We start from the raw sequence: 12926 nt of genomic DNA on the forward strand, positions 1-12926 counted from the left end.
TAGCCTACTATGAAGTGTATTCAGTATTGAGGGAATAGCCAGTTGAGGGATTAGCCTGTTGACACTTCGATAATGCTCAGACATGAGCATCTTGTGAACAACACTTTAATTAATGTTTCTGATATGGTGCAAGAACTGAAATAATGTTCTCAGCTGGTTTTGCGCATTATGTCTCTCAGCTGTTGTATTGATCCACACACACATGCACGTACAGGCTGTAGTGTGCCTCCGCATGTTCCATTATACAGTGGAATCTAATTGATATGATTCTGCATAATACGTTCTTGGGGTAATATGGTTTTTCTTTTCCTGGCCAACGTCCCATTGGAGCAACGCATTTTCATACAATTATTGCAATCGCATTTTCACTGGAAATTTGATAATACGACTGCAGAAGCGGGCTTTTACTTGTATTTATGAAAATCAAAACTTTATATTGTAATGTACTTGCTGAAATAACATTCCAATGACCCATGAATGTGTTAAGCCCTAGCCACACTGGAGAAAGAATGCACATGGTGTGCTGGCAGCGGTAAAACACTGCTGTGGCAGTGCGACCGCACCAACTAGCAGTGCACTGTTGCACAGCTGGGTGAGGGAACGGCGGCTTCTTTTTTTTAACTTCCAGAATAATGTTTTCACGGACATTGAAAAGAACGAAGTTTAGCACAAAATTGACGAGTTATGTAAACATTGCTGAATAAAATGCGTTGGCTGCGGTTTGTATGGTGTTGATTGATGCTGCTCCGCATAACGTGTTGTGTGCAGCAATATCACTCAACCCCTCGCAAACCTTTGCTATTAAGTTTGTCACCGAGTACGTCAGTTTTCATACTCATCTGGAGCTTGCTTTGGATAATACAATTTTCGGATGATACGTTTTATTTTTCCAGTCCCCATGAAGATTGTTTCAATGAGATTTCACTTTAATTCGTGGATACTGACATGCTCTTGGCAACGAAGGACACAGCACGCAATAGTGTGAGCATACAAAAAAAGGTTATTTATTGCTCCTTTTTATATAACAATGCCAGTTAGTGAAAATTCATGCAAGGAATAGTTCCTCGATACAGACACGTTGAGGAATTCAGAAAGTTACCACCATGCAAGGTCAGCACTTTCCTATCACAAAGCATGCTTGATACTAAATTGCATAGTATCAAATTGAAAAAGAGGAAATTTTCTTTCTGACGGTACTATTCTCAAACAAGATGTGCATAAAAAGGATTTTTGAAAAATATCTTAACAAAAATTTTGCAGAAATAAACAGTTAATCAAGAACATTATTGTTCATTCACATAAAAAAACCTTTAAAATTTTCGGGATGTACATTAAATGCAAAGAACTTTTGCAATATTCCAGCAAATATCTTCTTACTATGCAAAATATTTCTTGAAATATAAATATAAAAGAAAACATTAACCCTAGTACTATAGTCGGGGACACCTTTCTCTTTTGTGTGTTACTGCGCAAAATTAGTTTCCAATAAATTGGTTTCGGCTTCAGTTTCAGCCTGACAGATGTGCATTTGCTACAGTTAATTTCTTCGCATGTGCTCCATGGTTGAGTGCGTTGAACCACAATCACCGAGCATGCAGGCATATTGGCGTCTCCTTCCCTATGCTTCATTTGTTTCTAGCCACAATTAAGCCAATTGTTTGAGTGGAGAACTCGGACCGACATATTCAATTATACCGTCGATAATACCACCCAACTCTGTATCGTCCAGAAGTGATGTGAATGTTGCCAGTGCTGCAGTTTTGAGGGCATGTACTGATATATAAACCCTTCTGGAGCTGAAAACTGGGCAGCACCACGAACACGTGTAGCACGCTTACATAGCGCAGGCGCGATATAACGAAAGAGCATGGCCCACTGCCCATAGGCTCTGCAGCTCGGAAAACGTATAGTGGAAGCTCGCGCTGCAGAACCCATGAATCCTGTGCTCAGTCCCCACCCCTGCCTGTTCTGATCTCTTTGATGAACATCGTACAGGTGTGCAGGCGTGTCTCATAATACTGCATGGCGCAGGTTATATACCTCTGGATAGCTGTCGTACTGCACTCGCTAAGTTGCTTATTTACAGCATGAAGCCGTGTAAACCCCTGGACAGCTGAAAAACGTCACACTTTATAAACATCTACACTAGTAGCGCTGGTTCTAAAGTTTAAAAATAAATGGTCACCTACCATTTGGCCAGTAATCAGTAATTCCTGACATTGTAAAACACATTGCATTAGCTAACTTTGCCAAACGCCAACATTCTGAGCCATACTCTGTGGGGTTCTCCTTCGTACTCTTGGGACAAAGGAACGACAACACAGTAGTGCAAACAATCACAAGGGCATTTATTGCACCTTTCATAGATCAATGCCTGCTAGCCGAGTTGCTATCCACAAAACATGCCGATGGGCGCGCGACAAATCTAGAAGTCCGACTCACCGCGACCGGATAGCGAGCGAATATGGTCGTTCGCGCGTACGGTCACGCGAACGGTCACGCGAACGATGCCGCGTTCAAAGGCAGCCACGCGAGACGTTCTCGCAGAAGCATGGATCGGCGCACGCGCAGTACGGCACGTCCGCACTGCTTGCTGTCCCGAACCAAAGAGGGAGCGCCTTGTCTTTCGGCGCCCAAGTAACCCCACCTGTCGGCGGCGTAAGCAGCGCAACACTCACGCCCTCTCTCGTACTGCGCCTCAACCACTCCGACCTCCGTGAGCACCAGGCCACGCGGCGAAGCCGGATTACAGGAGACGCGCCGTGCGGGAAAAACATATCAGGGGACGCGCAAGAGTCGCGCATCCCCACAACTCTGACAGATGGTTACACAATGCCCCTGCCCTCCACTTTCCAATGTGCATTTTTGTGCCTATGGCTAGGATTCGCACCCAGAATTCCAGAACCAGCAAGAAAATGCCTTGGAGGTGTAGGGCTGCCACAGCCACTTGCAGACAGTTTGACATCTGGGGAGGTATTCTGTAAGAGTCCGCCTAGTAGACATGTCCATTTCGTCTGCTGCTGAAGTGCTGATTAGCTATGGTACCTCACTGCTGCGGATGTGCAGACCAGCCCAGCCAATCAAAACTTCAACAGCAGACGAAACTGACATGTCCACTAGGTGGACTCTTACAGAATACCTCCCCTGGACATGGCAATTATTCTTCAGCAGGAATAATTTTTGCTACGCCAAAAATTGAAACAGACGAAACCAGGTGTTTTTTTATATATTTCCTGCATTATCAGCTGGCTAAAATCTGGAAGTCACTCAATTAGTAATGCATGCACATACACACACGCACACACACAAACACACACAGACCAGTCACAGGAGTAAACCTTTAACCCTTTGAGGGTCAATGACGTAAATATACAGCGCCGCGAACGAACTCCAAAATGGTCGATGCTGTATATTTATGGCGCCGTCTGTACATTTGAAAAGCGCGCGAATTTCCTAACTTTTTCTTTTCTGTCATGTGCTGCCACTATGTGGGAATACAGGGAATTTTTCTTACGCGCCTCCCTCTCTCGGTTTTCGTTGCATGGTTTGGTTTAGCGCTAGTTCACTTCCACGCGTCTATATAGTACTGCGCGTGTGGACGGGCGGCGTTTCGGGTTTTGTTCCGCAGGCGGTTTCGGCTTCTTTCGCTTGCAAAACTGATGGCTATCTCGTTACTAATCACTCAAAGGGCGACCGCTTGTTTCTCGCTCGTTTAGTGCTCACTGCGGTGCGCATAGAAGGGATACCACTGTGCATGCGTTTCCGTTATTTTTTTTTTAGACTCTTGAAAACTAATTGTCTCTGGTTGGTGATAAGAAGAAGATTAGCGGAAGTTTGTCACACATTGTGCTTTTTTGATGGGCACACAACCACACAGTTTTCTTGAGTGCACGCACCTACGCAGTTAGATTACGCTATGGATGTACATATTAGTTTAAGAGCAGGGACATTTGAGTGTTGCGAAATATTCTTGTGTGCACATTTTCAAAGCCTTGAACTATAAGAATGCATAAAATTTTCTATTTTTATAAGTTTATTCCATTTTTATTGTTGTTATTCATGAATGAAGAGTACGTATATACCAACGCAAAATATTTTGATGAATATATGATGATATTTTGACGCGTAATGAAGGCCGTCTTTTCGTGGTCCATTTCATCACCTGAAATCTGCCAGTAGTCAGATCGAAGATCGATGGACGGAAAGTATTTAGCTCCGTGCAAGCAGTCCAAGGCGTCATCAATGCGTGGTAGTGAGTAGATGTCTTTTTGTGTGATCTTGTTTAAGTGGCGATAATCAACGCAAAAGCGCCAGCTACCATCTTTCTTTTCCACAAGGACGACAAGTGAAGCCCAAGAGCTGGCTGCTGGCTCGATGACCCCTTTGCGGAGCATTTTGTCCACCTCAGATTGGATGACTTGACGTTCAGCATGCGATACACGATGGGGACGCCGACGAATAGGATTCGTATTTCCAGTGTTAATACGGTGGTGAACAACAGATGTTTGGCTGAAAGGCATGTCACCGAAATCAAAGATCTAACTGTACAATTCAACCAGGAGTCTTATGTCCGTGGCCTGTGCAGAGGTGAGGTCAGGTGCAGTCATTTTCGTAAAGTCATCCGTTTAGGAACCAGAGCTGTCAGGTGCAATTGGTGCTAATAAGCCACTCGCGGCATTCAGACTCTCAATGTCCAATTCACTACCACTAGAAACGCTGGCCAAGAACATGCTGGCCGGAAGCACTTGAGGGCACAGGCTGAAACTCAGATGCGGAAGAATGACGTCGTTACGAGTAACCGTCACCAATGTATGCGGAACAGCAACATCCCGGTTCAAAAGCACGTCAATGATGGGGTGAAGCACATATTCACCGTCAGGAACCTGTAGCTGGGCGGTCAAAGTGACGCAAGTAACTACCTCGGGTGACAGAGGCACATCTTGAAGCAAGCACAAGCGCGGTGGGGCGGTACTCGGAGCATTGGCGAGTTGAGGCAGTTCTAACTGAAGAACGCCGGTCATGCAGTCGCTGAGAGCAGAATGATTGGATAAAAAGTCCAATCCAACGATAACGTTCTGAGGGCAGTTGCCGATACACCAAAGAGAACAGAAGTAGGGTGGCCGGCTATAATTGAACGCACAGTACACATTCCAAGAACAACCAGCACGCTGCCATCGGCCACACGAAGCACTCGGGCAGCTGCTGCGCTGAGGACCTTCTTCAAATGTCTACGTAGGCTAGCACTAGTCACAGATACATGGGCTCCAGTGTCGACGAGTGCTTGGACAGGTACGCCGTCTATTTTAACGTCTTATTACACTTCTCCTTGTGGGCACAGACAGAGGATTTGCTGCAGTAGTCGGCAACGCAGCACCACCTCTGAGGGCTGCATTTCCTAGTTTTCCGAAAGGGCGCAGCCAAAAGCCACAGGGGATGAAAGGCGACATGGCTGCAGTGAACAGAAAGTGGGGCGACGTGTTTGCGGGGAACGAGACTGGTGTTTGCGCAGCAATGGTGAGTGGCTGTACCACGTGTTCCGAGCAGAGCTGTTGGCGCTGTTAGACTCAGCAGTGGGTGAAACATTGCAGGTATTTCCATCAAAATGGGTTAGGTTGGTCGGCAACAGGTGAAACATATCTTCCGGTCGTCCACAGTTCTCCACTCAGTCGGGTTGCGATAATGTGGAGAGCAGCGTCGAGGTGGAGCGAAAATAATAGAAGGGCTTTGGTTAGCTCTGGGATTGGCGACAGCACACACAGACTGTAAACCAATTTTTTCAAGTGCCTGGCGAACGATGGCTTGTACGAGGAGAACTGAAAATGTGATAGCATCAGGGCTACGCGAACAGAAAGCTGCAGGCACCATCGCATCCAGTTCACGTTGTGGGGTCTGATGTGGGATTCTCACACCGTACTCTTGGGACAAAGGAACGACAACACAGTAGTGCAAACAATCACAAGGGCATTTATTGCACCTTTCATACATCAATGCCTGCTAGCCGAGTTGCTATCCACAAAACATGCCGATGGGCGCGCGACAAATCTAGAAGTCCGACTCACCGCGTCCTCACGAGCGAATATGTTCGCTCCATGCTGGATCCCAACGCCTGGTCGTTCGCGTGACTATGCACGCGAATCGTGGCGCGTTCGAAGGCGGCCAGGCGAGACGGTCTCGCCGAAGCATCGGTCGGCGCGCACGCGGGACTCGTCCCCCGCCGTGCGCCGACCGGCCGGGAAAGAGGGCCGCTGCACGGGCGGCACGGCACGTCAGTCCCGCTCGCTGTCTCGAAGCCAAGAGAGCAAGCGCCTTCCTTTCGGCGCCCAAGTAACCTCGCGGCGTTAGCAGCGCAGCACTCGCGCCATCTCTCGGACTGCGCCTGTACCATTCCGACCGCCGCATGTGCGGCGAAGCCGCACTACAGGAGACGCGCTATGCGGGAAAAACATCAGGGGAGGCGCGAGGGTCGCGCATCCCCACAACGTCTAACGATTCTCACCACGTCCTCTGATGGCGATGCATGCTGCTGTGCGGGTTGATCTTCACACGTCGACATTGCAACAGTATTGGGAAGTGTGGCGAATGGTTGCAAGACTCGTCGGCTTTTGGCCTGCTCGAATTGTAGGCACTCTTTAATGATTGCGTCAACTGTAGAACAGCTCTTGCACATGAGCAGATTATTAAACACGTCAGCAATGCCCTTAAGCATGTGCCCGACCTTCTCAGCTTCTGTCATGTCGTGATCGGCTTTACGACAAACTTCCAGCAAGTCCTAGATGTACGAGACATATGACTCCGTGGGGGATTGGGCACAGGAGGCCAGTTCCTGTTTCGCGGCAGTTTTACAGCCAGCTGGTTTGCCAAACAACTCTGTCAGTTTCTCTTTGCATTGTGGTCCCAGCTGGTTAGCTCCTCTTCGTGGTTTTCGTACCACACCTTTGCCGTGCCTCTTAGGTAAAACAACAGGTTAACTAGCATAAGCGTAGGGTCCCATCTGTTGATTTCACTCACGCATTTGTACATGGCCACACACTCTTCAACGTCGGCGTCATCGGTCCCGCAGAAAGTTACCGGATCCTTGGGTTGCACGACGACAACCAAAGCTGACAGCGACATACCTGGCAACGGTGACAGGCGGCAACGACGTTGATCCCGCGTGCTCACCATCCTTCATAGTGTGGACGGTGATGCGCTGTCCACTGCGGAGCTCCGTTTCCAGCCGTGGTACCCTGCACCTCTCGCCAATATGTTACGGGAATGTTGCGAGTATAGAAACACTGTATTTACATTATATATACAGGATGAGTCAGAGTAGTTAAAATGGCTCACCAACAACAACACGCAGCAGCCAGCGTCTCCAATCTTCTTCCTCTCTCTTCTTTCTTCCTTCCGTAACGATATTTATAGTGTTTCTTTTCTTTATTTACTTTTTGGATCTTTTCAGATAAATTTCATTTTCTTGTGAGGTACAATCATGAGCAAAACCACAGATGCTGCAAAACATCTTTTTGAAGCCTAGGCATGTAGGCCGAAATCAAGTGCTACAACTTACATGCCCACTAAGACAATTCCAGGTTCCATGGCTCTACTAGAAAAAATTGTAATGTTTTGCTGGTGCCATGTTCTCTTTTGGTCACAATCGTACTTCCAGCTGCTCACTTGATGATTACACTACATGCTAATTATATGCTAATTTTTATTGTTTATTTATTGTTACTCCATAAAGCTCAAATAAGTTATAAAGCAACATCTTCAATTGTAAAAGCAAAAGAAAAAACAACTTCTTAGATGTTTCTAGTTCTTTTGAAGAAGGGGTTGTGTCAAATTGCTATAAGAATTAGTTTATTTTTATAGGTGGGAGGTAACTTTTGCACCACATTTGAAGCATCTCTAGTGCTTGTTTCGGCATGGAATTTGTGCGATATATTCTTCTTTTAAATTAAGTATTTTTTATATCAATGTTAAAAAAAGAAACACATATTTAAACATTTCTACCTACCATCCTCAAATTGATTTAATTTCATTTGATTTTAGCCTCTAGCTTTGTAATCTGATATATCCGTGTCAAAATCTGGCTAAAAATTTGTGTAACCTCTTCTTGGGAAAACAGCAGTTTATGGCATTTTGATTTCTGATTTCAGTTTATATATTTTCAATGCAGCTTAAATCCAGTATTAATGAAGCAAATAATATAAATTCAGCAGACAAAATGAAGAAAAATATCACCACTGCCTAGCAGTAGAATTTTTGACAGATACTCACTGAAAAAAAAAAAGTACAGCCACAGGCCACCTAGTCACTGGGTCGGCCCTCCTGCCCAATCCGTGTATAAGGTTGTTTCACTGCATTTCTTATTGTATAAAAAAAAGATAAAGGAACATATCCAAAGGTAGCAATCACCATTTTTCTGTACTTCTGCATGAGAATGGGCGGGGTCTGGAAAGACGACTTTATCACCAGTGGGGGTAGCTCTGTCTACTGCTGCTGCCCAGCCATCTTCCATGGCCCTGCTGTTGCTAATGATTGTTTACATCTTCCAAAACAGAACTAAGCATTCTTTAAAGGTAGCAAAAATTTGCATATTATACTATGGAATTTAATGTAAATTTTTGGATTTAGTGGCCAGAAGAGCACCAGAAAGCCACTCTTGACTCAATTTTTCTGGGAAGCCATATGGTCACCTTTATAACACTGAAAACATCATTGGCACACTGTAATGAATCAACACTAGAGCTTCCCATCTGTCCCACTATGCAGGTGAGGCAGCCACTGACCAAACAGATGGAGGCAAAGCATCGACATCGGGGGCAACAGGTGTGTCGCAGTCTCTGTCGGGCACTCCACAGCCACTGGTGTCTATGCCAGGCAGCTCATCGTCAACTCTGGGTGGCCTCGAAGTGCAGCCACAGGCCTCCCTGGAATCCCAGGCCGATGTGGAGTCACATTTTGAGATGCTTGAGAACATGGATGCTGTGGTCCTCTTGGGGGGTGCTGGTGGTGCTGGGGGAGGGGGTGCCTTCCCACCGCTGCTGGATATTCCACCTGATGCAGACGATGAAACCATGGTGGAACTGGCCATCGCCCTCAGCCTTCAAGTGTGTTGCAGTTTGCTTTGTGTTGTTGTGTGCTTTGACATCCACAGCATGCATACCTTTCTTGGCTTTTACCATGTTCAGGACCAACCTGGCCAGTCTGAAGACCTGAATCTAGGTGCTCTGGGCAGTGCTGGGGGGTCACAAGGGCCAAGTCAGCGAGCGTCTTCCCTTGAGGGTGGTCACTATTCGGACACAACAGCTTCAGCCGGCGCTAGTGATGATGAAGGAAGCACAGCTGCCACTGATGGCTCCACACTGCGCACATCACCTGCTGAACAGGTCTGGACTAGCCACAAGATTGACAGCTGCTGTTTAGTTTGGACATATGCATTAATTGCTTTATATGTCATGCACTTATACGTCTTGCACACACCACAATTGCAAGTGCAAGTGCAAACTCGATTTGCAGCCTGTACACAATTTTTTAGGGGTGTGCGAATATTGAATAGTGGATTTCAAATTGAATATCAAGTTGACTTAAAAAGAAAAAGCGAACTATCGCATTGAATACAAAAAAATTTAACATATGGCTTAGTGCTTTACAAATTTTGTGCAAGTGAACCAGGTGCAACATGTGCAAAGGAGTCTACTGTCATTGCTCAACAAGGTCTGGAAGATATCTTTTATCGATAGACTGTCTGTTGAATTGAATCAAATGCGTTTTTCCCTCCGATGCCAAAAAAGTACTGAAGTTGGGCTGTCCTGAATACCAATGAGGTTTTCAGTTTAATACAGAGCCATACTGTGCTTTATTGAAATCTTTTTCTTAGGAGGTTTGGCTTTCCAGTTTTCCTCCAGAAAACAGAAGGGCTGTCCCACCTTTATGGCAGGTGGGTTGCATAGATTATCGACAGCTCCCTAAGACCAGTCTGCGCAATAGACGACAGTGTGAACCACCCATCGCACAATGTTATCGCTCTGTGAGCAGCCATTGTTGGTGCAGCAGAGCTCGATTATGGCTGCGGCATCGACAGTAAAGAGCAGGCGCCTTTCCACTCTCATGTTCGGTGTCGTTTGCTACTTGCCTAAAGTTCTAAAATTGGGAGGGCCATGAAAAGTTTGTGCGAAGGGCTCCACTCCATCCATGTCCACACACCTTCTGTGCAAATGCATCTGCAGCTGGACGATCAGTGCACTAGTCAGATGCTAGTTTTGTGATGGGTTTCTCAAAGCTAAACAAAGGCTGATGCGCATTGTGGGGTTCTCCTCCGTACTCTTGGGACAACGGAACGGCAACACAGTAGTGCAAACAATCACAAGGGCATTTACTGTACCTTTCATAGATCAATGCCTGCTAGCCGAGTTGCTACCCACAAAACATGCCAATGGGCGCACGAAAAATCTAGAAGTCCGACTCACCGCGACCGGAAGCGAGCGAATATGTTCGCCCCATGCTGGATCCCAAGGCCTGGTCGTTCGCGTGTATAGTCACGCGAATCATGGCGCGTTCGAAGGCGGCCACGCGAGACGGTCTCGCCGAAGCATCGGTCGGCGCGCGGCACGGCACGTCCGTCCCGCTTGCTTCCCGAACCCCCAAAAGAGAGCAAGCGCCTTCCTTTCGGCGCCCAGGTAACCTCGTCTGTCGGCGGCGTTAGCAGCGCAACACTCGCGCCATCTCTCGCACTGCGCTTCAACCACATCGACTGCCACGGGCGTCACACAGGCCACACGGCGAAGTGGGAGTACAGGAGACGCACTATGCGGGAAAAACATCAGGGGAGGCGCGAGGGTCGCGCATCCTCACATCATCTACAAACAGCGTCCAGAACGAGAGGCTGCCATACAGTGCGGTGCAAAGATGGCAATGGCAGGTATCAGTAACATTGGCACCATCCCAAACGTTCTTTCTTTGGTGATGCAGTTTGTCAGCTTTCCAAGTGTTATCCGGCTGCTGTGAATAGATCTGCATTAATTTGGCACCAAACCATAACTTAGTCGCTGACAACTGATAAAAGCAGCACTAATTAGGCCTAGAGGCCTAGACAATGTGTCCATGACAAAAAATCACCTCTGGCCAATGTGCAAACAGGCCGAAAGCTGCTGCAGAAAGCATGTCCCTAGAATGTTCATATGGGTGACTCATCAGTGATTGGTTCTGAGATCACATGTACGTGTTATACTGATGGCCATTCAAATGGCACTTGGGTCTAAAGGCGACGAGCCGGCAACTGCTGCAAGTGCACATACCAAGCTGGTCTCTATGTTCCAACTTGCGTGACACATAGGACACAAGATCCAAACTGTGCATGTGTATAAATCTATATGCATGAACACATCTATTTGGTACGATCTGCATGCCTTCCAGTGGCTTATCAGCCCAATCTTCATGTATGCTTTAGCAATTTACATATGCACTGCTTTTGTCACTGTTCCCTCGGTCCTAATTGCATATGGGAATTCTTTCAATAGATCCTGTCATCCTGGACGAACCTACCAACAGCGATAGTGCACCGTGGAAAGGCTGCCTGCGCCAAGGCACCAACCACAGGCTGGTCTTTCACCGAATATATACCAAATATTAGCAAAATCTAACAGCACACGTTCAGTTCGCAAATCGAATAACAGCAAAACCTCATTATAGCAAAGTTGAAGGGAGGGGTCGTAATTACTTCGTTATAACCATTCGTTCGTTATAACCCCTATCAATTTCTATCCACAATTAGCAAGCAAGAGAGGATGTACCCATACCAAATCTCACAGCAGCCCGCCATGCGAAAAAGAAAACGGCCGTCGCATGGGGAAAAAAAAAACAAGCAAAAAATACAGCAAGGAATTGCTACTTTATTCACGCCAAACGGCTCATCACTGATCAATCAACAGCACACCAGCTGGCGGCTCACTTCACAGAAAAAAAAGTCCTTGATAAATTTTTGCCGCGTCTTCAGGCAAATGACTTTTTCAGCTGCAGCCGCTATTTCGAGTACGCCCTCGCCGTCATCGTGAATGCCAAAGAAGCAGCGCAGCAGAGCTGCCGCATGCAGCGCTTGTGCAGGCCTCGGTACGTCGGGTTCACCAATATTAGGCTCCGGGCTGTCGTTTACACATTTGTCACTGTCGTCATTAGGCATCCCCTTCACCGCATGCACAATTTCCGCCTCTGTTAGCTCTTCTGTCGTTACCGCATTAGCATCGGCACTGACGTACGTGCAGAAGGTGTTGCAGTCGGGCACAACGCCGGCGTCAAGAAGAGCATCCCATGACGCTAGGGCTTGGTCGCCTGCAGCACTCTCCATTCGTGGCAGCACTGATATCTTCACTGTAACCGCCGCTGCTGACGCCAAATGAGGCATGCCGGAAGCAGTTGGTGATAGTGCTTGCCGGTACAGCCATCCAAGCAGCCTGTAGCATCTCGATCGCCATGTACAAGTTGATCGTGGACTCGCGCTTCATGCTCATATTGAGCAGAATCCGGTCGATCACAAGCTTGTGGTAGCCCGACTTAAAGTTCATGATAACTGCTTGGTTGAGTGGTTGCACAACTGCAGTGCAGTTTGGCGACAAGAAGCATAGCTCAATGTTTTTGAGCACAGCAGCAGTGTTGTGGGCCGCGCAGTTGTCCAGTACGAAGCATACCTTCCGGTTCAGCTTGCCCAGCCGCTCGTCCCACTCCCGCAGCCATTGCGCGAAAATTTCTCTTGTCGTCCAAGCCTTGCGGTTGGACACATAACTCACTTGGAGCTTTTGTTTGTCTTTGAAGCATTGTGATGATGCACTTTTGCCAACCACGAGGACCGGCACCTTTTCCAACTCATCCATGTTGGCACAAAGCAACACGGTTATGCTGACCTTACTCTGCTTACTGCCCTGGCAGCATTCACCTTTGAAGGCCAAGGT

The 12926-nt window shown here is 47.1% G+C and overlaps 1 protein-coding gene across 6 annotated transcripts in view; it reads left to right on the forward strand.

Moving 5' to 3' along the window:
* Positions 1-12926, forward strand: part of poe (E3 ubiquitin-protein ligase-like protein poe) — a 549262-nt gene that overhangs the window by 360290 nt on the left and 176046 nt on the right. For all 6 annotated transcript variants that reach the window (XM_065455076.2, XM_065455078.2, XM_065455079.2 and 3 more), the window contains 2 exons: positions 8755-9092; positions 9174-9371. In XM_065455076.2, the coding sequence (XP_065311148.1) occupies positions 8755-9092; positions 9174-9371 (536 nt within the window). The remainder of the gene's footprint in view (positions 1-8754; positions 9093-9173; positions 9372-12926) is intronic.

The sequence above is a fragment of the Dermacentor albipictus genome, chromosome 1, assembly GCF_038994185.2.
Source record: "Dermacentor albipictus isolate Rhodes 1998 colony chromosome 1, USDA_Dalb.pri_finalv2, whole genome shotgun sequence".
Lineage (NCBI taxonomy): Eukaryota > Metazoa > Arthropoda > Arachnida > Ixodida > Ixodidae > Dermacentor > Dermacentor albipictus.